This window comes from Danio aesculapii, chromosome 7, assembly GCF_903798145.1.
Source record: "Danio aesculapii chromosome 7, fDanAes4.1, whole genome shotgun sequence".
NCBI lineage: Eukaryota > Metazoa > Chordata > Actinopteri > Cypriniformes > Danionidae > Danio > Danio aesculapii.
In genome coordinates this window covers 41,023,672-41,050,495 of record NC_079441.1, presented here as the reverse complement: position 1 = coordinate 41,050,495, position 26,824 = coordinate 41,023,672, and the positions used below count along the sequence as shown (strand labels likewise).

Here is a 26,824-nt window from a genome sequence, read left to right as displayed (position 1 = left end):
TTAAAAATCTAAGTCATTTACAACATTCAATTTAATTTCAGTTAGCTCTAAATAAGATAAATAAAAAGCAATAAAACAAACAAAAAAGTTACTTCAAGTAGAAATGACAATCTCTGTGTTAAAGGCATTTGCCCCAACCCTCTCCATCATTCTCATTCTCCTTTCAGATGGGATGGTGGGCCAAATCAAAGCTTACAATAGGACAACTTTGGGTGTACTTTGGGAATCTCTGATATATAGCATCTAAAACCGTGTGGAAAAACAAGGCATGTTGCTTCCCTCAAAAATTGAATTTGTGCTTCTTAGCTCGCATTCCAATGGCTTCTGTTATTGCTTAGCAAACATCATCCATGTTCTCAGAGGATCCACATCTGACAAACCGCTGCTGCAGCTCTGACACATTTCATGTATGGAAAAGATAAAAAAAACTGCGCTTGTTCAGGTGTGCTACATTTTTCAGAGGAAATTAGTCTAGCATTATTACTGAAATGTGTAATCCAGACAAAGTGTGAAGCTGATTGGTAGGGCTGAACAATTAATGGAAAAGTAATCAACATTCAGAATCTATAATCTATCCAATTTTTCAACATCAATTTTTTCAATTACTTTCCCTACCATGTGTGGAGTCACGTAACCCTGCTCTGTTAAGGCTACTTTATACTTCTACATCGAACGCACTGGTATTGTCCGGTGCAGACTTCGTGCGGTCGTATACGTGTGCACATTGACTATGATTAGAAGCTGTGCCAGAGACAACATATTGTCCATTACAATAAAATTATTATTACAATTAAATCTTTGTTTACAAAAGAGTCAAGAAATGCACTGTTTAAAATATTATTTGCAGGATTTACAAGAGTTACTTTATTTAGAAGAGTTACTGCTTATTTTCTACTTTTAATATGAAAAACATTTTGTTTCCAAAAGTGCAAGTTATTCATTTGTGACTGTTGGTATTAGGCAATGAGTGTTTTAAATTCAGTTGTTTAATGTTAACCAAGTAGATAATTTGTGTTTACTTCAATTATTTTAAAAATCGAGTAATTCATTCAAAAATCTCTTACTTGTAATATGGAAGCATATACTGTACAAAACTTGTCCTTGAACTATGAGGGCAAAAAAATAAAATAATCAATAAAATAATTGTCCATTAATAGTGATCGAGTTAAAATGTTCAATTAATCGAGATATTGATTTCAGGCCAAATCACCCAGCCCTAATGATTGGTTGGTTCTTGTCACGTGATACACTTGTGGCATTCTAAAAATTTCATATGCACAAATATTTAGTCTACATTGCTCCCTGTTTGCATATGTAAAAGACATAATTTGTGAATGACCCCTTAGAAGAGCCGCAACATCTTAAGAATTAAAGTCTTTGTTTTTACCTTACACCACCCAAAAAAGAGTAATGTTGAAAACAGAACAAGATGAGCCATAAGACTGAATCTCCTCTAGCAGTCATTATCATATTATAATCTGACAGTTACAGATTAGACAATTCTCCCATCAATATAGTAGAAACTGGGTCAACCTTTCCCACTGACCGCATCACACATGAGCCCCCACAGAATATTTTAAGTGTTATAAATAAGTGGCCCATTTTTTGTATTTTTCCCTTCCCCTCTCTTGTCAGGTCATGAGAGCCATTCTTCTGTCCCAGATACACAATGTTTTATTTTTTCCTTCTTTTTTTAACACCAGTTACACAGCTGTGTAACAGCCCAAACACAGCTGTACGATTCAGCCAAAGAAAAAAAAATCTCATTCCTGGGTTTAAATCCATGTCTCAGTAAAGCAAACATGGATAGAAGCAATAAAGGCACCTGTGAGACAAGAGATGACATTTGAAACATCTGTTAGTCATCACTGCCTGTAAAATTAAACCAATAAAAACTGAAAGCAAAACAGTGAGTAACCTTCAGTTGCTACAGGAACATCTATTATTCTACGTCACAGTACTTGCCAAAACCAAGACTTCATCACAGTGATTTATTATGTGTGACTTTGGATTGACCTTTATTAAACTCATGAAAACTAGAAGCACACACTGCTTTGGGAAAGAAGTCCTAATTTATAATAATCTGCATAGATTTCATCCTAAACATGTGTGTATGCCTATAAAATTAACAATTTAAGATGTTTATATAACAATAATTAATTTCTGCACTTACTGCAATTTAATCAATCCGCTTGTTAAGTCATGACGTATCGGTGACGTATGGAATACTGTTTCCGGGTCCAAGCCGCTACTCTTTTGAATTGAGAAAATATTTGTTTATGATCACTTTTTAGTCATATCACACATCAAAGTGAAATTTATATAAAATCATGGTGTACACAACAGCCTCTGGACTTGCTGCATCACAAATACCAACATTTTAACAATTTCTAGAAAATGAATGACTTTCTGGCCATCGGATATTAGGCATGGTTTTATATATTGCGATCGTGATTTATTGAAAGTATTACAGCACTTTGTAAATGTTTATTATTACGGTTTGATGAGTCTCCCCATACAGTTTGATAGAGTGCTTGGACCCGGAAGCCGCTTCGCATGATGTCACACTTAACAAGCAGATCACAAATGTGAATGTATGGACATTTTGCTCAATAACAAGTTTGGTTACCTTTGATTAGGTAGTTATCACAGCACACTAAAAATACAGCTGAAATGCAGGACTGCCCTGGAAAATATGGGACATCGGCTACTAAACCCAGGCTATTCAAAATTCTGACAGGCAGTGTTGGGCAATAACACGTTACTAGTAATGTGTTACTGTTACGGCATTACGTTTGACAGTAACTAACACTGTATAAATATATTAACTCTGTTACAATATGATGCGTTTGTCCGTTACTAGGTAAATTAATTAATTTTGGATGCAGTCTAGCCTACATCTTCCTGCTTACAGCGCTGACTCATTGTGGAATTGGTGGATGCCAACCAACCACTGTAAAGAATACGCGTTGTGTATGAGGTGCCAGACTGGACAAAAGTAAGGCAAAAGCAGAGACCGAATGCGCGTGTGGTACACTAAGTGTGCGCACGAGAGAGAGCAGGAGTACGCAAGAGAGGCCAAGTGTGTTCGCGAGAGAGACTGAATTCGCATGAGGTAGGCCAAGTGTGTGCGTAAGAGAGACCGAATGCGCATGAGGTAGGCCAAGTGTGTGCGTGAGAGAGACCGAGAGACTATTAACATTACTAATATTAATTACTATTACTAATACTACTATGTTTGTTGTTTCAAATAAATAAGCACACGTTTGTATCTGTATGCCTAAATTGATTAGTTTAGTAGATACAGTGACATATTTCTGTTATATTTCAGAACATGTTATTTTAAATGTATAGTGTTATATTGCTCAGAAAAATACTGTGATTTGTTTTTTATTGTTAAATATATTTTTATAGCTGTTATTTAACAGCAGATTTTGCACTTTAAATATGCACAGCTTCCTTTCCATAAGTTATTGACATACCACATTTAACTTGTGCTTAGTCTGATTGCTCATAGATTTCACTTTTGAGCAGGTGTTTTTTTTGTTTTGTTAAAATGCATAAAATCTATAGTTGTCTATTTTTTGGTGCTGAGTTTTACCCAATTGATTCTGAATGATAATTCAAATCACTTTTATTTATTTATTTCATAAAGGTTTTGTGTTTGTTTGTATATTGTCGCTATTTTCATTCTCAAGCTGTGAAGAAACTTTTTTTTTTTTTGCTGCTGGTCTGACTTAAATAAATTAGTGTTAAAAAGTTACTTTTGTTTAAGTCTGTCTTGTGTTTTAGTTGTGAGAATGCAAATTAATTAAAACTGCAAAGCTGATCAACAGTGTACTCGCCATGCAGAACTGAAGTGATGTTATAAGGGCATTGATGAGAGCATTAAAAATGTTCTGTAGAAAAGTAACTCAAAAATTACTTTAAACAGTAATGCATTACTTTTGGTGTAAGTAATCGATCAAGTAATTGAGTTACTTTTGAATGAAGTAACTAGTAACTGTAACTATTTACTATTTTTTCAGTAAATAGCACTGCTGACAGGGCTATAGTTTAAAAAAACTGAAGGGATGAAAGACGTTTGGTAGACCTGGTATTACGTGACTCACCCTAGTTGTTTGTTCTAACCAAGTAGTCTATTATTTTTCAGAAACAAATTTTAAAAATAAAATGACTTGGCAAACAACAGGATCAGATTACATCTTCCAATATGTTCCTCTGGCATTTCATATAATATGTGTCAAGAAAAAGTATTTACTACTGTGCGTTCTCTGTTCTCAACGGTGCCTCCTGTTGACAACAATTGCAGCCATTTCAAGCATAACATTTAAATACAAGCATAAATACCTATAATTTGAGGAGCGCAAATGTTAGAAAATAGTGTTGTGTGATTTTTTTAAATACGATTTATTTATTAACATTTAATCAAAACATTTAATTCAAGCTTGCTTTTTTGCAGCTCAACAATAAAATAAACAAACGTTAGAACAAAGATTAGGTTAAATTAGAAATGACAATATCTATTAAAGGCATGAGATGGCGAGCCAAATCAAATGTTATCATGGGCCAACTTTTGCCCGCGCGCCTTACTTTGGGCCTCTCTGCTACAGAGAAATGTTGTATTACAAGAAATATTGCTACTGCAATACTCAACAACTTAGAATATAGCATATTTTCCCAATATCTGGCACATGCAGCCATATGTTTCCATTCAAACGGTTTCCTGTATGATGATATTGTTTTCCTTATATAAATATTAAATTTAAAATCTGCCATTTAAAACCATTCCATTGCGGCTGGAAGGGCATCCGCTGCGTAAAATATTTGCTGGATAAGTTGGTGGTTTATTCCGCTGTGGCGAAAATGAATGAATGAAAATCACTCCATTCATTTCAAAACTTTGATCAAACCAGCAAAAAAAGGGTGTTTGCATGATTTGTTTGATGTTCTCTTTTTTATCTCGATATTTGCAGGCAAAATTGCACATGCACATTTCAAAGCCCATTTTGTGCATATACAATGTTTGTACATCAAGCCCTGTTTTATGCTGTAAAGGAGAAAACATGTGCATCTTAACTATAATTCCAGCCTTCGTGCTTTTTTGTTGCTGCTTTTCATCTGTGACTTATTTTTCACAGTGTGATATCAGCAGCATGCCACAGTAAACACGACTGTTGAACATACCTGTGGAACCGATGATATAAACAGTCGTGAAGCATTGCGAGTTTATTAAAAGCCCAATGTTCTTTGTGAATGCTATAGACAGATGTTAATGAGCACTGCACTGTGTAATTAACTGTATAAACGAGGCATTATAATTAAGACACAGAAAAGCTTTCTTGCAAATCAGGTCTTGGGGGTCAGGAATAAATGAAATGGAACAATTTCAAAGGCACAAAAGAGGCATAATTGCTCAGGTCTACGCTGGGAGAGAATACTTACTTTAAAGCAATGGCCAACTGTAAAAGCTTGAGCTCTTTTTGCATGGCAAATGAGACTACTCTCTTAGTGTTAAAGACAGGCTCCACAACAACTGCGCGTCTGAACATCACCAAAAATGTAAATTCAAATGCTTCCAATTCATTAACGCAGGAAAAACTGAAATGATTTGCAAATTAAAAAACACTTTATACAAAAAAAATAAATAAAAATGTGCTTGGTAAAAGCATTTGTTTCCAGTCTGCTTATAATCGTGCATGCCACTATTTAAAACTGTAGGACTTGGTTTGCCTTTTAAAATGTCACTTATGTTCACCAAGGCAGCATTTACATAACACAAATACAGAGTAAATAAATAGACTCACCGGCCACTTTATTAGGTACACCTTACTAGTACCGGGTTGGACCCTTTTTTGCCTTCAGAACTGCCTAATTCCTTTGTGGTATAGATTCAATAAGGTACTGGAAATAATCCTCAGAGATTTTGGTCCATATTGACATGATAGCATCCCTCAGTTGCTGCAGATTTGTCAGCTGCACATCCATGATGCGAATCTTTGTTCCACCACATCCCAAAGGTGCTCTATCGGATTAGGTTCTGGTGACTGTGGAGGCCATTTGAGTCCAGTGAACTCATTGTCATGTTCAAGAAACCAGTCTGAGATGATTCACACTTTTTGACATTATCCTGCTGTAAGCAGCCATCAGAAGATGGGTACACTGTGGTCAAAAAGGGATGAACATGGTCAGCAACAATACTCAGGTAGGCTGTGGCACTGACACGATGCTCAATTGGTACAAATGGGCCCAAAGTGTGCCAAGAAAATATCCCCCACACCATTACACCACCACCAGCCTGAACCGTTGATACAAGGTAGGATGGATCCATGCTTTCATGTTGTTGACGCCAAATTCTGACCCTACCATCTGAATGTCGCAGCAGAAAAATCGAGACTCATCAGACCAGGCAACATTTTTCCAATCTTCTATTGTCCAAGTTTGGTGAGCCTGTGTGAATTGTAGCCTCAGTTTCCTGTTCTTAGCTGACAGGAGTGGCAACCGGTGTGGTCTTCTGCTGCTGTAGCCCAACCGCCTCAAGGTCGGACATGTTGTGCTTTCAGAGATACTCTTCTGCATACCTCTGTTGTAATGAGTGGTTATTTGAGTTACTTTTTCCTTTCTATCAGCTCGAACCAGTCTGGCCATTCTCCTCTGACCTCTGGCATCAGCAAGGCATTTGCGCCCACAGAACTGCCGCTCACTAGATATTTTCTCTTTTTCAGGCCATTCTCTGTAAACCCCAGAGATGGTTCTGCATGAAAAACCAAGTAGATCAGCAGTTTCTGAAATACTCAGACCAGCCCGTCTGGCACCAACAACCGTACCATGTTCAAAGTCACTTAAATCACCTTTCTTCCCCATTCTGATGCTCGGTTTGAACTGCAGCAGATCGTCTTGACCATGTCTACATGCCTAAATGCATTGAGTTGCTGCCATGTGATTAGCTGAAGTTTGTGTTGACGAGCAGTTGGACAGGTGTACCCAATAAAGTGGCCGGCGAGTGTATATGAGTATCTCTAACTAATAATGTAACATTTTTAAATAAAAAGAATTGATTAAAAGGATTACTCATTAAAGCAGGGATCACCAATCCTATTTCTGCAGATCTGCCTTCTGGCAAAGTTTAGCTTCAACCCTGACTAAACACAACTGTCTGTAATTATAAAGTGCTTCTTCATGCTTACATCATTGATGATGCGACTTGAGTTTAACAGAAGAGATGGAGATTTCTTTGATTATATTGTTTTGTATTATTTTAAGTCGTTTGATATGCTGTGACACGCAGTTAAATATTTTGCTGAACAGATCCACCACTTTTGACCCTCATAAATTATCATAAAAGTACTCATGCCGCACTTATTTAGAAGGTTTGCTGAAGGTGGCAGCTGACGTGCAGCGAGGGGTTTATCTTTTATAAACTATGACAGTTTGCGTTAATTGAAAAGTAAGAATGATTAATACATTCATATGAAATAATCTCTTAAAAGTGATGTCGGGTCTTCAGTTTCACGCTCAAGTGAGCTTTGCACTTACATTACAAGCGTACTGCACCTAAGCGCAACTGAACATCGGTCTGTCATACCTCTTGCAACCAGGCCAGAGCTGGCCAACTGAACCACGCCGGGGACCGTTTCGGATAGCCTAGTGTAAGTACACCCTATGTAAACTTAAGCTTTTTTACAATTTTAGGTGGATTGAACATAAAACAATTGTTATCCCCCTGCGCTAAACCTGGCTTGACTTAATCAGTGTTGGAGCTGAATTCTGCAGGAAGAGATCTCTATAAACAGGGTTCAAGACCATTGCATTAAAGCATAGAAGAACCACTCGTTTGCATTACTTAACGTTTCCATTAAGCTGGTAGTTAAAAAAACAACAGAGTAACCAGCTGGACCGAAACAGGAAGCTCAACAACTCTGCAAATGACCACAGCCGCTCCAGGCAGCTCGCCATGGGAACAATGTCAAAACCCTGATTGCAGCAACATCCAACTGTTAAACCACAGAAAAGCTCAACTGGCAGCCACTCAAAGGAAACACACAGACAGCCCTTTAAATAATGCCCAGGCAAGCACTGCCCACTTTGTGAAGTGAGTTCACACATCTGTAGTCAAAACCAACACTTAACTGTGGTGTGTCACAGACATTGAGGCCACATCCCATGGCGAGAGTTTAACTAGTTAAACTGTCTATTATTAGTATAAAAACTAACACAAAAAATTGAGTTCTGACATCAGTTACTTACCCTCAAGCTGACTCGAACCCAAAAGACTTCTTATTCAAAACAAAAATTTCTGTCCCTCCATTGAAAAACCATTCCGTTAAAATGTTGCATCTTCAAAAAATGTATATATGAATCATTCTAATGAGTGGTTAAACTGAACAATCCTCGTCATCTGACAGTGATGAGCAATTTGAATGAAATTGTTTATTAACAAATAAACATCGATCAACCAATGTTTTATCAACCTACAAAGAAATGAATGCTTGACCAATAAGATTTGATCACCGTTAAGGCGATATTCACCCAAAAATAAAAAAATATACTTACTATTTACTAACCCCTAAAATGTTAAATATAAAAAAAGATGCAAAAGAAGCTATTTTGAAGAATGTTGGAAACCTGTATCGATTGCCCTCCATATTAATAAAAACAAATACTATAGGAAATCAAGCTACACGTTTCCAATATTCTTCAAAGTGTCTTCTTTAGTGTTTAACAGAAGAAATAAACTCAGGGAGGTTTGAAACAAGTAAAGGGTGAGTAAATGATGACAGAATTATTAGTTTTGGGTGAACTATCCCGTTAAGCAAGTACTGTTGACTTGTTTTCATTGTTGGCACACATGATGACATGCTGATCAATGGTTTTATGGACTTTCAATGGAGCAACTTTACTTATTAAATCTTCAAGGTTTAAGTACAAACATGCTCATTTGTGTTTGGAACGTGAACAAAAGCTTGAAGAACAGAAGTGTGATTAAATGATGACAATTATTAATTCTGGATGAACTAATCTTTTAATGAAAAACATTACTTGAAGCGATTATAAAAAATACACCAAATAAAATGACGAAGACACTTTAACAATTGGCAGGGCGCTGACTGGCCAGCTGAAAAAAAGAAAACTCTATACTGCTGAGCCCTGACACAGTGAGTGGGTCCATAACAAATCCGCACACCAGTACAGAGCTCTTTTTGAGATTTACTATAAACCCCAGAACAGTAAAGAAAACCCAGTGTAGCTTGAAAGTGTGGAGAGTGCTGGAAAGAGTGTGAAAAGCAGAACTTGGAGTGTGTGTACATTTCCTTTGAGAAGCAAATCTGAGGTCAGGTATGGTGGAAGTCATTCAAATCTAATAATTTGAACAATATTATATGATTGCAAACTTATGCCAAGGACAATAGACCTGCAGGCTGCTGCATAAGTGTATGAAAATAATCTCACAAAATGATGAACAGAAGGATTATAAAGCCTTAAAGCATTCAACTACTCATCACTGGTGAATAAAGCAAACTTGAGCATGTTTTTGAGTTTGTAAAATGATAAATTTTGATGAACTGCTGCGTTCTGGCCTACGTTTTGATGCTGTTACCCACCTTATCAGACTGCCGCATGTAGCAGTACATAATCCCTCGCATACATTTGATGGCAGAGTGTTCCAGTTCATGAGTGCGGCCCATGTCATCATCGATGCGCCTGTGTGACAAACAGTAAAGTCAAGTCACGCCATCTTTTATTTTAATTATTGTTTTTACAATGTGGATTGAGTCAAAGCAGCTTTACATAGTTGAAAAAAAGAATAAAATGCAATAACAATACTTCAGATTGTGGAACATTTCAGAATACCAGTAAGGAAACTAGTGTATAAGATCCTGAAAAACACTTTTTATATTGAACATATTGAAAATACTATTATTGTATATATTTTGGATACTTGAACCACTTTTATTTTATACTTCAATTTGCTAAACCTTTTCTTTTTTTAATTCATATTTTTATTACAGTAAAATTCACATTGAAACAACACTCTACATTAACATATAGATACGTATATAACACATGTAATACATAATGCCAATTGATATATTTATTAATATATATATAATCAATTATATAGAGAAAAAACTTTAATCCTGCATAAACCATTAAAACATTTTTAAATAATATTACACAAGCTATATATAAAGCCCAACATTATTCATATAACAACAACAATAATAATAATAATAATAACCTGCTCGAACCGAAAAGTCAGTTTTATGTAAACCCTACCCTCTTTCGCCACTTGACTCCCACCTAAACAGCTGGACTCACCCACTTTCCTGACTTTTTTCAAACTAGAGGTGTGAAAACACCCTGCTGAGACATAGAAGAACCATATGACATTTTTCCTGTAACTCCCAACCAACATTTCTGTAAAAGAAAGCAGTATTTTCTATTTTGAATATATTAAATCTGCAATACGCCTTCACCATACAGCTAGACAACTGTTCAAACGATTACAGCAATAAAATAAGCAAACACGCAAATGACAAGACTACTAAGAAAGCTGATGTGCACACACATGCACATCGCCCACATGTACTCCTACAGAGACAAATAGAGAGTAAGTAATGGGTTCAGGCTTTGCTGTCAGATTGGAATCATCTTAATTAAACTCCTCTGACAATGCTAATATGCAGAGGTGAAGACTGATGACTAGGTCTGTCTCTGATATACGCCTGCTCTCTATTTTTATCTTCGCATTTGTCCTCTAGAGGAAAAACCCTCACCAGGAGCAGTGAGGAAGAGAGAGGGAAAAAAAAACACTTTGTTGTTGCACGAGTTCAATGGAAGCAGCCTTTCTTTGGTGCCCTCCTAAAAATCTTGTAACCTTGACCCAGGCCTCCAGAGTGCTGGTGACCTGCTTTAGAAAGAAGTGAGGTTGGTGTATGTTTGTGCATGTTTTATATATTTATCTGTTACACCAAATGTTTAAAATATAAAGAACTAATTATATTGTTGCAGTTTTTAAAAATTTATTACAATAAATAAAACAATCCTTCAATAAAAATCTTGATAAATCAGATAATAAATAATGTTGATAAATAAGATTCTATTCGGTAACGATTTACTTGAAGGGGTGTTCATAAAACTGTCATGCCTTTATAATCATTACACTACACATGCCATGTCATGTAAATGAGATTTTATGCATGCTTATGACAACTGCTACAGTATTAGAGGAATCGATATATACCAAATGTTTTGGTTTGATGTTGAATATTTTATATTTAAACTTACAAAATTAAAATAATATAATATATTAATAAAACGTTGGAGCAAATGTTGTTTATTAATTTAACGAGTATATATATATGGGAAGTACCATGTATAAAACCAAAAATGGTCCAATGATAAACGTAACGTTTATTTCTTTAAAATTAATGTTAAGCATTATATCGAAACCCTAAAGACATTAAAAATAAAAATAAAAAACTTTAAGGATATTTTATATTTTGGAATATTTTTCTTCTGCGAATTTCTTGCAATTTTTATATCCCCTGTAATTTTATTTATTTTTTGTTTTATTCTCTATTGATTTGTGCCATTGTTGTGAAAAGTACTGTATTCCTCAATTTTTTGTATGCGATTGTCCTTGTTATCCAATAAAAAAGACAGCTGTTAATAAGTATCATTCACTTAGTTACATCACTTTAAATGCAAAAGTGACATTGTTTATTATGACAATTCGACATAAACAAATACATCTGTCTTCATCTTTGTCATTGCCAACTTGACATTACTAAGACAACATTCATTGTCATAAATCTGTCATAAACATGATTGTCATGAGGCATTATAACTGTGTCATGAATATTTGTCTGATCACGTTTTCAGTAGAACAAACTGTATTTGTCATTAGAATATCTCATTAAAAGTGTTATCACTCTGTCAGATAATTGTTAACAGCATCATTAATATTTAATGACATTTTAATGACAACTTTAGCTTGTACCACTCTAGTTGAGGTCAAAAAAGTATTGATGACAGTGTTATGAAATTCATGACATATTTATAACGGCTTTATGACAATCAAGTTTATCGCAGATTTTTATGACAAGTTTTGTTGTGTTGGTAATGTTAAGTAGTCACGACAAAGACGAAAACAGGTTGTGTTGTATTTGTTCATTTGTCAAGATGTCATAACAAACAATAGGTGCATCCCAAATCCCATACTTATGCACTACTCTATGCCATTTTGTAGTATAAATAGTGTAAGTAGTGCATTCATACTGAAATTCTAAAAGTTAGAATGTTAAAAGTTAAAAGTGCACTTTAAATTCCCAGATGATGCACTTATTCAACCTTTAAAGTGAAGCGTGAAATGTTGGACACTTCACCCAGTCAACAGTCGCAGCTTTGCGCACGTAGCGGAAGGGGCAGAGCTTTTTGGCACTGATGTTAAATTACTTTATTTATTTTGGATTATAAAAGCAAAGTTCTGTTATGAGTGATTATCACGTGTCCCGATGGTGAATACGGTTATACTCATAGTAGTTATTATTTGGTAGTTTGGTAATTTATTTCACTAATATGGCAACCGTCAAACGTCATCTGGGAAATGGTTTGAATTTCTGCTTAGTAAAAACCATTGATGTTCCATTTGGGACAACACTACATTCATTTACTATGCTGTTGAGTGTGTAAGTGCATAGTGTATAGTGTTGGGATTTGGGATGCAGGGATGCAGCAAATGTCTTTTTTTTTCATTTAAAATGTCATAACTGAGTAAATAACACTTAATTACAGTTGTTATAAAACCATGACATGTCATGTCATGATTACAAAAGTTTAATGACAGTCTTATGAACACCCCTTTAAGCATCACCTTCTTTTCTAACACTGTTTTCTAGCAGTTCATTTGCATTCAAAAAGAACTGCAATTCTGCATTCTGTTTACTGCCTCATTTCAATTGGAATTTCAAATGCATTCTGAATTCAAATGTTTGCTATTATGAATGGTAAACATGCAGTTACAGATAAATGCATAAATTAGGAAAATAAGCATACCAAATTATATGCATGTGTTTGGTTGTTTCTCAACCAGTGTCAATTCAATTATTATGAAACAGAACGCAATACCAAAAACCAATGCTCACTAGCCAAGGTCATACATCAAAATCTTAAGCATTAGTTTTGTTGTGACATTTATCTGTCCTTGTCATTACATTCTTTTATAACAGTATTGTAGTATTAATAGTATTGAAATAGTTTTGGAATGACATTAAGCTGAACAAAATACAAATATTATTCTAAATGAAAGAAAAAAGGTGGTGCAAAGCAGAATGAAATGCTGAAAGTAAGCATCCTGAGACAGGCAAGTACATTTTAAGAAGGAAAATGATGCCAAAAACAATCAAATCATTGAAGTAGTTAAAGAGCAAAAAGACAAATGCTGTACAACAACCCAGTTAAAGAGCAAGCAGTCTGGTGTTTGGTCACAGCATCTTGGATTGAAAGTGACTTTGGACAATGCCCCCAAGAGGAACCTGGGCTTTAGCGCCAATATCTTGTTCAAGGGCATAAAGGGCATAGATTATCAGTTCCCTCTTGCAGGTTGAACCTATGACCTTTAAGCTGTAGGTATCCGGTACATCCCTGGACATTAAGTTCAGTCTAATTTTGTCCTCGCTGAACTTTGGAAGCTGCAGTGTGAAAGCAGTACTTAATGCGCTGGAAAAAAATGTATCTGTAAAAGTGGGTACATATATACAGGGAATATACTGAATTTACCTCAATGCGATTAATACAAACACTGATAGAATGCAAAAAGTGAATAACTATATTTAAAAAAAATATATGTTTAAAGTAGAAACAATAATATAATTTTATTTTGTATTTAAATCACATGATTGCAATGCAGCCATTTCTCCGATTTTCACTTGACTAATTCTCATTTACTGATTTGGTGCTCATTATTAAACGTTTCTTATTGTCAGCCGTTGTGACCACAATCCTCTTCTTCACGCCAAATGATTACTATAAAGCCTGTTCACACCAAGAGTGACTCAACAAACCAGTATGATTAAATGTTCACATGCTTTTTGCGCAAAATACAAGCCATCTGACAAAACAGATTTGTTCCTTGCTCACTAATACAGCTCACAATACAGCTAACAGATGTGCTTTACAATAGCTTTTTCAGCCTTTTTCATTAGCTATGTTTCCATCCAAAAATGCGAATGAAGTTTATGCACAAAACTGGATTATCACATTAAAGACGTGTGAATAAAACAGTGTTTCCATCCAACGAGTCAAAGCGAGCAAAATCGTCACTTCCTGATTAACTGGCGCCAAATATCAACAGTAAAAACTGAATTTACTGCGGTAGGAGAAGCTGCGTCAATCTTTTCCTCATCTAATAAATGACTTGCGCCTCAGAAGGCAATCCTGACACGCAGTAAACGTGCGGTGGTGTTTGAAGGTGTCAGATGCGGAGCACAGACGCTCTCGATTCTGGAGGACATTAATAATATAATAACACTAATACTTAAACAGTAAGGGGTTTCAGAATGAACAAAACAACAGTTCAGATGGTTTGCAGTGTGCTCAGCCTGCTGGTTTGTCCATTTATGTACATTTTCATCATCACATGATCTCTTATAACAAAATCACATGACCTTTTTTAATGCGCATACTGAAATTCAGTTTCCATCACAGTTTATGCGCATCTTTTCTTATCGAATAAAAAGTTTATCCTACTCAGTTATGCGCATAAGTTTTTTAAGCGCATTTTCAAAATTTATGCGCATCATGGCGTTTCCATCTACCGTTTTTTTATGCACATATGCAAAATGCACATAAAAATAAGTGTATGGAAACAGCTATTGGCCGTAAATTCTTCTGGTATATACAGCATTGCATTCAGCACAGCAAATTTTCCAGTGTTGTTTGGAGTTGTTTTAAAGGTGTTAAAATTTTTTTTTGTTAAAAAGTGTTATTTGCGGTGTTGATTTACTTGACATAAACACCTGCAGTGTAACTCTGTAGTCAGAGTATGTGTTATTATAGTGAGTTGACATAATTGACACTGTTGTGGCTAGCCAACATGTGCTTGAAACTATGGCAATAAAGGCATTTATGAAACACATTTTAGTTTAACTTTAGTTTAGCATTCTATTATATATCACAGATCATGTTTTACAGTTGACATGAATGGTAACTTAATGCAGAATGGCCAGAGGAATTACCATTTAATTTTAGCACAGTTTAATGTTAGCACAGTTAGCACACGGTACTTCAAACCTTTTTTTTAATGATCAGTGCACACTCTCCCACAACGCAATAAACAATCTATATGGCTAAAAATACATTTAAATATAAACCTAGGTATGTATGAACACTGTAATGAACACAGTTACTGTTAAGAAGGACACTCTTAGGCCCAATCCCAATTCTACCCCTTAGCCCTTCCCCTTACCCCTACTCTTCGTTTTGCATGTACATGTGAAGGGGTAGGGGTGTCCCAATTCTCTTTAGCTTGAAGTCGTAGGGCTAAGGGGAAGGGGTAGATGGCCCTTCGAACAGAGATTTTTCAGGACCACACTCGAAACCAAGGGGTAAGAGAATTTCCCAGAATACACCAGCTACAACGGCAGTAAAGCTGCACCCGGAAGTGAGGAGATCCACAAATTACTATTTTTGTCATTATAATGAACTTTTACAACAAACAAGCACATGTTTTAAAATATTCATAATAGCGTTTGTATTTTACCATCATGCTTAAAAAAAAACGCTAAAATAAAAACCGCTAAATTTCGCTATCTATAATCCATAATCATAATTCCTGTATAGTAGTCCCACAATAATCTGTCACTCAAATACCCTGTTAGAATGAGAGAGTGCGCGTATTTACAACTCTTTAACTACTTAAAAACACAGAAACTGGGTAAATGGGTTTTTTTATTCAGGCTACCAGGTATATTTCAAACGTGTGGAAAGCACTGTACATATACCAGAATATCTATACAAAATAAATATGAACATATTTTATTTTGGATACAATTAATCAAAATTAATATATGTGTTGTATGATAGACACATACATATATAAACACATTCAGTATGACCTGTATATACATACACACATGATTTGGAACTCAATATATATATGTATATTTTGTTCATTTATATATGCAGCAATATATGTCTATGTCCATTCATTTTATCTAATAGCACTAGGAATAGACCAATGATATTAACAAGACAGCTCATAATGATAATGGGTTTATGGATTTTGATTCATTAGTGAGTATGGCATGGTCGTAAATGGGAGCACTGGAAAAGTGCCAGTTTCTCCAACACATTCATTTACATTTAACAATCGAAGCACAATTTAAGATCTGCGCAGATCAATGTGACCACATATTTTATGAAAATGTATTTCCACGTACAGTACCAATCAGTATCTGACCTGTATGCCAATGCCAGTGCCCAGATGCTGGCAGCGCAGTAGAGCGAGTCTCTGACTTTAGCCTCCTTACAGGTGGAGCAGGTCTTCACCGGGAACAGGCCAGTGGTAGGGCTCTGGTAATTCAATATGGTGCTCTTGACTACAATAAATAAGAAAAATACAGAGATGAAAAACAGATTAAAAGGCAGATTTATTTAACAGCCTGCACCAAACCCAAATTACCTAAACAAATTACATTCATGATTTACTAAAGGCAAAGACCAGGGATTTGTGGACTGTATGGCCACTGAGAATGCATGTTTCTTCACGCACAGTGCGGCAATTTGTCACACACAGTCATATGCTGTACTGCAGCAGTATAGGCTGCCTTTTCATTTAATATTAACCACGTGGCACAAGGAACAACCGCTCTTCCATTGTTGTGCCAGTGTTAGCGAACATCCCTCAAATCAAACAACCTGCCCATAGGGGTGTATTTTCAAAAACCATCGTTAACTAACTAAGGTCCCAAGTTTCATCTTTATAATAAAAAATATAATAGAAAGAAGAAACAGTTTCTGGTCAGTTTAAGATATTGCATAAAACACCTTCTAGGGGTCTTTTTTTTGTTTTGCTTAAGATTGCCCTTATATTTCCGTTTTAATTTTAAAGGTGTTTAAAATAATATAAAATAAAAAAGTAGTTTTAATGTAATAAGTGATATTTCTTTGCTGCGTCCTCCTTGATGTTTCAATAAGGCATAATAATCTTTACACCACATTAAAGACACAGCAGCCAGTAACTTTCAGTTGTCGAGAGTTGTCACATTTAAAAGGTGTTTGTGCATGAAATGTGCATGTTTATATGCATGTATTTGTGTGTGAGAGACCGGGCGAAACAGCTCTCGATTCACAGCTCTGTCGATGCTGTAAGCGGCTGGGTTTCTTTCTTTCTTTATTTTGGAGTTACTGAATACATATGAATACAACAGAAAGATATAAAACTTTCAAAATTACGTATCCACTTTTGTAGGCTCAACACAATTTCATAGATCTTGATAAAATAGCCTAAGCTATACTGAAATTATTCAAATAATTACAAATATCAGATATAATAAAGCTATACTGAAATTATTTAAATAATTACAAATATCAGATATAATAAAAATATTAAATAAATACACCAATATAAAACAGACAAAAGCTATAACAATTTAGGTATATACAGTATAATATAAATAAATTAAACTTTTCTGAAAAAAAAATAATAAAATAAATAAATGTATATAAATGTATATGTATATATGTGTGTGTGTGTGTGTGTGTGTGTGTGTGTGTGTGTGTGTGTGTGTGTGTGTGTGTGTGTGTGTGTGTGTGTGTGTGTGTGTGTGTTTATAGACAATAAACAACAGATGAGTTTTGAAATATTATTTATAAAATATTTGGATACGATGATATCAATCAAATCGTTCAAACAGTACTTCTTTATTTTTTTTTCGGTGAGTGAAACCATCAGAAACTACCCGTCTTTTCTTTTGTCATCCAGTCCTTCAGCACTGCTTTACAAACAGATTGGGAAAAACTGCATGTAAAAAAATGTGTTCTATGTCCTCAAACAGGTGTTTATGTTTTTATATGGTGTAGAAAAATTTAAAAAGGACATTTTAAATGTAGATCTTTATTAGAAGGATATTTAATATTTTAAATCGTAATTATTTTGCTAAGAGTTTAGAGAGTTCTATAAAGAGAATTTATAGTCAGAGAGTATATAAATAATGGCAAGTATCATAAATACTAAAACATGAAGAACTAAAGTTAGCTGTAGTCAGTTTATTGGCATTTGTGCCAATGTCTAACACCCTAAAAAAAACATATTTTTTTGCACTTGATATAGATGTAGGAAGGAGGCACCACAAAACATGTAGTCAAAGTTAGAATGAGTAAAAAATATGATTTGCTTGTGTTCATTTTTTTGGAATACCAGAAATGTTGTTATCCAAGCATACTGATATTGAGGGCAACATTATTTTTCTTTTGAAAGACTCTTATGGCAATGAGCTGCTGTTTCTTTCATTTGCTCCCCATCAGTAGACCATTTGTAGACCATTCCACTACCATCTGTGCTTTTACTGGATTGTGTTCTCGTGTTTATTGGAAATATTTTGTACATTTGGCCAATAGTCTTTAAAGGCAGTGACAGAACATGGCAATGGCTGGCTGTTGGCCAGCATCACATCATTGGTAAGCATCTGTTGGGCAATTTTTTTTGCAGTGTGTTCCTGCATGTGTGGGCAGTTTGCCAATTGAGCATGTTGAATCTGCATTGGTGATATTGGTGAGGGAGTTCATGCCAACTGGATGTTCAGATAATCAAATGAGTCCCAAATCAAATGAGCAAACAAGTGAGACTTTTGAAAACATAAATAGTCTTGCATTTTAAAAAGTGACCCAATATTAAAGGTGCTGTATGTACGTTTTTAACTCTTCTAAAGCAGAAAAATACCATGATATGTTTGCAGATATTTAAGAAACATGCTACAGTAAGTGAACATTCTTGTTTATCTGAAAAACAATGCTGAGGGGTCAGATATTCTGCTTGGAAAATGTCTGTTACATGCCGGAATGCAGTCTTTGTTTTGGTCATTTAACGCACCCAATGCCAGTTTAGCCAGTTATATTTCAGCACCCAGGTTTGTCTTGGTAGAAAATCATTCATTCATTCAATTAGAAAGACTCTTAAAGTGTGCATCCGTGACCAAAATGCAACCTCCAGTGGACAGTAACAGACTCCGAAATGAGCTGCAGATTCAGAGCTCCACATGAGGTTATATAATATTAATATTACAACTGTAAACATTAGGTTACATTGGTTACATTGTAAGGTTACATTGTAACACCAGGTTACATTGTAACACGATGTCCTAACAACACGCTACATGACAAGATTTGCAGTGATAAGCAATTTGGATGTTTGCACCAGACAAAACACAGCACAGAATACATGTACTTATTGCACTCCAACGAAATGGTAATGTTTATAATCTAATACATATTAAAACTATTAAATGTACATGCTGAATCACTGATATGTGTTGGTTTACACCTACAGTTCTAAAGTTTAATTTCAAAAGGTTTATTTTATTTTCAAGATCTGAGGTGAACTGTCTGCTGCAGCTTTTAGTAGTATGGCAATAAACGTCACATAAAATGTCGTTCAAACTCACATTATTCGTATTTAACACTGAATAATGCACATGATGTGTACCTGAGGTGATCATCATCATCAGCTTTTGTTGTTCAGCAAGAAAAAGAAGACATTTCTATTATATCAATTTGAGGAGTTGGTTAGAACAAAATCTACTTTTAATATGTAAAATATTCCTTCTATCGCGTGCGGTTGCCTTTATTTAGAACACGGTTTAAATAAGCCTTAAATTAGCCCTCAGGCATAACAGTCAGGCACACTAGTGTTGGTGTTGTCAATCTGGCAACCTGAGCTTGCGTTTGTTTTGAACCAAGTGTGCAAAACCTAGTTCAACCACTGAGTGTCAAACTTACAGACTGCACCTTTAGAATTTCTAATATATTAATAAGCAAGGTAAACAAGCACTGCTTTGTTTATGGATTGAATATCTGCCATTATGTATGACTTGTTCAATAAACGGAATCTGAAACTAATATCTTATATCTGCTGATACAAACGCTGGTGCAAAACACCATTTGTAGTTTCCTCTAGTCCATTTATTGAGCAGAAACCCTTACGATGCCTTTCTAGACTGTTTGCTAATCTCTGAACACCCTTTCACACCTGTTATACTTGTTTTCTGACATTAAATGGCACTGCATGTTTAATTAATCAAGCTAATTAAATATCATTGCTTATTACTCATCTGTATTATGCACCAGAAAGAAGTACAAAAAGGGCAACACGGATGTATCAGTCAACTGTTACGCTCTCTCTCCTTCTCCACTGTGATTTCTCTTTACTAATGTATAATCAGGCTGAATAGGGCACTTCATTTTTCATCAGCACATTACAGCAGCACAAATGAAGGGGACATTCATTCCGAGCCATCATTTGTTATGTAGAGTTTGGGTCAATTCAAAGAGACAGTGCCAGCAGGACTGGGGGATAAGGAGACACTGGGGCGAATTAGTCAGAATATTAATATACTCTTCAGAGAGACTGCAGCCAGGATTACCCCGACATCCATCGGAAGAATCCCGCGTTCCAGACAGGGCGATAAATACGTCTTTATCTGATTAGGCCTTGTACTATAACTGCGGTTGATGCTGGCAAGACTGAAAAGAAGACCGCATTTGAAGGCTTTCACAATGTTTCAGGGAGGAACAGGTCAGAGATCAATTAATCCAGAGAAATGGGCTACACAGCCTGCTATTACTGCCCATTTGCTTCTGTGAAAACCTTAAATTACTAATCAAGAAAATCTCATTTGCAGTCCTTTCACAGTATGCCGAGGCATCACCTGCGATTTAAGTGACTTCTTTAGAGAAGGAGAAAGAAGAGAAATAACATATTATTCACACGCTCCTTTGGCGCGAGGGATGGAACGCATCATAGCACTCTAGATGCAAATGCTTTGAAGGCTGCATCTCTCTCATCATCTATCAGCATAATGCACCTCTAAATCAACTCCTAACACTGCACGCACAAACAGTCTGTTTTCATGAAGAAGCCATTTTTATACACCAAAAAGAAAAGGAGGGGTCCATCACACAGACTAGAAGACGATGGAGGAAATGGGCGTAGACTGAACCACACAGACGGAGAGAGACTGAGGGAGAAGACAAAGAAAGAAAGAGAAGAGAAGAGAGACCCATTAAAAGTTAAAGCTTGTTTTCTTCGGCCTTAATCTTGTGGAGGCAGAGGAAAGATAGCAGAACTGCATTCACAACAAACAGGCCGGAGAGGAGGAGGAGAAGAAGAGGAAATTAGAAGCACTGAAGCATGATGTCATTACCACATAAATGGGAAAACCCGGAAAGAGAGCAAGAAAGACTGGAAAATAAGAGAGACCGGAGATAAAAATGGCAATAACCTTCTGAGAAGAGTTCAAGATAATATAGTTACTATGCATGCTATGTGCTGCATTCATATCAAGCTTATTTCAAGCTGAGTTGCATTTCAGGCCTGAGCATGAGTCTGCCAAAGCTATTCCTATCTGAATTATGAAACTTTATTTATTATTGTAGAATTGGGAATGACATGGGGATTCACTTTCAAAACAGGATTACTCAACGCTAACGCTGTACGTTTGTCAGCTTCAACCGTGATTCATTCAAAAGGATCACCGAAATGAGATGCTTCCTCCCTGTCACTCTTTTCTTTGTTCTCTCTCCCTTCTTCCCTCTCTCACCCTGCAGTGCTCTCATCCCAGTGTTGACTGTCTGGGGATTTTAAATGAGCTTTAGGAACAGGTTGAAGTCTGGATGGAGGAACGAGATTGAAAACACTGAATTTGCACATGCAACGTTCAAGATACAAGGCTTTTCTGTTGTTTTTGTGGATGAAACATGTTCATCGAGTGCTGCACTAATGAGCTGAGGAGCGGGATCAGGTGTGCTAGACCAAAGAGATAAAGTGTTCTAGATTTGCTCAAATGCTCTACTTTTTCCCACGAAATTTAAACCCAAGCAGCTGAATTCTGTGTTCTTTGTACTAAACCATGAGGTCAGTTTGTGATGTTCTGGTCCACCACTGTTTAAACGCTTTTGCTATATAATTAGAAAGATCCTTAGACATTGGTATCTAGAGAAAAGCAAAAGATTCTAACAGGCGTTTGGTGTTATTTGACATGCATATAGCTGTGAAGTTGAATGTAATTTTAACAGTAAAAGACTGTAAAAAAAAAAAAATCTATATATATATATATATATATATATATATATATATATATATATATATATATATATATATATGGTAAAAAACTGTAATACCTGTAATCTAACAGGACATTTCTACCAATTCATCTTTATATCATTTTACAATGATAAATTATACTGTAAGCCTAACTGTGCGTTCACACCAAAACAATTGGAAGTCATTCATTTTCAATGGGAGCAAAGCTACACCACACCAACAACTTGATCTTCCATAGTTAAATGAATTTGATAAAAAGCGTGCAGCATTTTCATGCTAAAAAGCATGTTTTTTTTATGTGGGGATGTAACTGATTTGCTGATATGCTGCAGCGGCTCCTTTAAATACAAGATAAATGTAGTGAATTTTGACGCTCTCGCCGGTGAAGCTGTGAAGACAGACATCGTTGCCAGGGTGGCCAGAGAAAACTTTGACATTCTCACCGTCTTCGGTGTGAACCCACAGTTACTCTCAACAGCACGCTAAGAGAAACAGAAAGTAAAAATAATCCGAATGCAGTACTTTAAATGTCCAGCAGGTGGCAGGTCAAAACCACAAGTGGCTTCATGTGACTGCACAACAATGATAGTGGCTCAAACATATGTTTTGGTGGGCTAAATTTTGTTATATTTTTGACATCCGTCGTGGGCCAGAGGGAGGAGAAGGGGCAGCTGTAAATGGCCCAAGGGCCGGGAGTTTCCTGATTAAAACTAATGATTCAGTAATTATTTTTTTCCGCCATCTACTGGTTGAAAAGTCCAAACCTCCAAACAGCACCACAGTCATTGACTATTTTCCAAAATAATGCATAATGTAAATGTAACAAGGGGCATCACGGTGGCACAGTGGTTAGCACTGTCGCCTCACAGCAAGAAGGTTGCTGGTTCGAGTCTCGGCTAGGTCAGTTAGCATTTCTGTGTGGAGTTTGCAAGGGGACAATTCCCTTACTCTTATGCAATCTACACTTCAAAATAAAGGTGCAAAAAGTTATGAATATAGTACCTTTTTAAGGGGATCAAAGACTTTTTTAAACTTCTTATGTACACTTTAGGCACTAATTTATACTTTTGAGATACCAATTTGGACCTTTAAGATATAAACCTGTACTATGAAACTGTACCGTTCAATTTCTGAGAGTGTATGGTAAAAGACACGGCCAATATAGTCATGGAGCATTTTTTTTTCTGTTGTAGAAAGGAATAATTAACTAATTTACAGTGATTAAGCACATACTACATAGATAGTTAATATGCACGTTATTAGATACAGTGCAGGAGATGTAGACACTTCTCAAATATCAAAATACTTTTTTGACACTAAACTAATTTGAATTATATCTTGAATACTGTTACAGAACATAAAAAATCAACTCTAAACAGCCTACAACAAATGTGGAAAGTTTAAAAAAACTGTTTGATTTACTACAAATCTTATGTTATTTTGCTCACTTGGCTGATAATTGAAAATAAATTAGATGATGTCATTACACTGCTGCCTTTCCACCAGCCAATCCCTGTATTGACAATCATGAGTTTGAGAAAAGATCGGTGCTTCACAACAAACATAATCACACAGTAATCTCAGATCAATTCATCCAGATACTGTAATCTGAAAGTTGTTCGGAGAACCAAATTAGCCAGAGGTATCTGCTATCACAATTAAAAGATCCTGCATCTGCCAAATCATCTTAGATCATTTAAGCTAGGTGCGAAGCATGGACCCCATGCTGAGTCACTTTATGTCGATGAAATCTTTTGTCAATGACAATGACCATTTTTTGTGTGTTTTTTTCCTCAAACTGAATCACTAATTAAAAATGACCAAGCCTATTCCCATAATCTACCATTGTCAACTGTTATGGGGAAGCCCCAGACATACATTCAAATGAATCTAAATGACCTTAAAAACAACAACACGTTTTCTTTACCTTATCAAAGAAAAGAAAAGGCTGAATAAAACCATGAAGAGAGCTTGTTTAAACTTACAAATGCTATTTCATCTTACGGAGCAGTATTTATTGTCATGGTGAAAACTAAACTAGAAAGCAAGATTAGGTGAGAGAAGGAGGGTGGGCTGGAGAGAGATGAGTATTGATTAAGAGCAAAATGCTCAGAGGAGCACTGCAACGAGAAAGCATACTAGCTCCAAATGAATCTTTTAGTGCTTGGACTCAAGTCATTTGCTGGGTATTATAAATAAATGTAACGGTTTGGAGACTTTTTGAATCCTCTAATTAAATTAGGAAGCATCTTGCGGTAATTACTTTTAAATAGCAGTAAACAACAGTGCACTTAATACACAGATCAACTATATTAAGAAAAACCTGACTTAACATTGCAATCTTTACACAGCTTGACACCTTAACAAGTTTGCTTTATAAATTTGCGCTTTTAATTACAATAAAAAGAAAGGTGGTGCAGCTAAATGAAGTCATGACTGAAGTTAAACGCATCATTAAAGAGCATAAGAGAGTGCTCAAGAGATGCTGTGCTAAAATCTTACACCACCAAAAAAGAACAAAAAAGAAAAGATCAGCCTCTCAAGTAATTACTTTTTTGTTTTTTAAGGGTTATATTTTTAATCATTTTCAGTAAAAAGTGTCTCACATAGTGGAAAACCATGATTTCTTGTTCACATAATTAATCAGTATATTATTATTTCATCACTTAAATAATCAAAATGTCCATTAACTTTATTTTTAAAAGCCATAGACATGTATTAATTCTACAACTTTATATTTCTTAAAAAATAATCGTTAACTTATATATGGTATATACAGGAATCATAGAGTTAAATTTAATACCTTTTAAGACATTTTTAAGTCTCTTTCCATACATTTTGAATACCTCCTCACCACTTTAGGTTTTAACCAGTAACATCAGGGACATCAATTAAAGCAGTGTTTCTCAACCACATTCCTGGAGGACCACCAACTCACATTTTCTATGTGGTTATTTGTTTAAACCTTTAAGGTTACATGCTGACTGACTGACTGACTGATGCGTCAGACTAGCAAACATGAAGTAGCTTTCAGTTAAGATGAACACAGTTTCCATAATTATACTTTACAGATAAGGGTCTATGGTTCTGCATACAATGACCTTATCTTGCTGGAGTTTATGGCAGTTTCACTTTACTTTAATAAACGCACTAAAATCACACTTCAGCAGCTGTTATTTGAGCGCACACAAGAAAATCTGCACTTGAGCAGCGCATATTTGGAGCGCAGGAAGTTTTGTGCACGAACAGAGGAAATCAGCGCACAAGCAAATCGATTCGCATGCTCGAATTAGATAAATGCGATCTCAACTTGTAATACTGCACTCATGACTTTTGTTATTGAAATAATGCCATAGGTAGTTGGTAGGTCTGTGTAAAAGGCCTGCTGCCACAGCTGGAAAAAATCCTAGAGGAAACACTGTGATTATTAGAAAGCACAACTAACAATCTTTTGTGATAACCCCTCAACAACATAATTATAAAAGATGAGGTAATTATTTGAGTGACTTCTCCTATGAAAAGTTTACTAGAAAGAGAAATAAATAATAATTAGACCATTAAACAAAGCAATTATGACTGTTTATAAACTATTATGGTTCTATAAACTATAAAAAAAATCCCATAGAGAACAATTCAACTCAGAAAATTCCTTTTATTTAAAAGTAAAATGTATGAAACAAAACATTTTGTTTGTAAAAACAAAACGCAATACCTTGGAAATTAAATTCAAGATGTGTTAATACTTTAGGGGCCTTCATTTTTCGCTTAATTGATTTATCAACTTTTCTAGACCCCGTGAACACTCTGTTATTTAAAAAATGTCCATCAACTGTTATCGTACCAAACTTTGCCTTTAATTTGTTAAATGATTTTACACAACTTTGTATAATACAGGACATTATGTGCACTTTCCTTTACCGTTAGCTCTGAAGCACTGAAAGCTAAATATTTGATTTAAAAACACACCAAGAGTTATTTTGTAAAATGTTATAACAATTAAAAGTTGTGATTTCTTCTTGATATTGATAAAGTCTCATTTGCTCTCATTATTTATATTAGAATGTGAAGATTTTTTTACTAAAAAGTTTAAAATTTTCAATTTAGTTCCCATAAAACTCTGTTAATAAGGTAGTAGAGTAGCCATTCACATGGTATTGAAACAATTATGACTGTCCATATACTATACAGGCTCTACAAACTATAAAAAGAATCCCATTTGCGTATACACATCGATTCAATTCAGAAAAACCTTTTAGCTAAAAGTAAAACGAAAAGATGAAACAAAATTTAATACCGTGGAAATTAAATTCAAGATGTGTTAATACATTAAGGGCCTTAATTTTCACCTAATTGATTTACCAAATTTTAATGCTTTTTAAGATCCCACAGGCACCCTGTTTAAAAAAAAAAAAACTTTGCCTTTAAATTGCTGAATTATCATACAACTATGTAGAATACTGGACATTATGTTCATCTTCCATTACCAATAAGCTCTGAAGCACT

The 26,824-nt window shown here is 35.3% G+C and overlaps 1 protein-coding gene across 3 annotated transcripts in view; it reads right to left on the bottom strand.

Annotated features, from left to right (window-relative positions):
• The window catches only part of phkb (phosphorylase kinase, beta), a 149,769-nt gene that overhangs the window by 119,146 nt on the left and 3,799 nt on the right, over nucleotides 1-26,824 (bottom strand). For all 3 annotated transcript variants that reach the window (XM_056461969.1, XM_056461968.1, XM_056461970.1), the window contains 2 exons: nucleotides 16,463-16,601; nucleotides 9,603-9,702 (listed from right to left, as the gene is read on the bottom strand). In XM_056461969.1, the coding sequence (XP_056317944.1) occupies nucleotides 9,603-9,702; nucleotides 16,463-16,601 (239 nt within the window). The remainder of the gene's footprint in view (nucleotides 1-9,602; nucleotides 9,703-16,462; nucleotides 16,602-26,824) is intronic.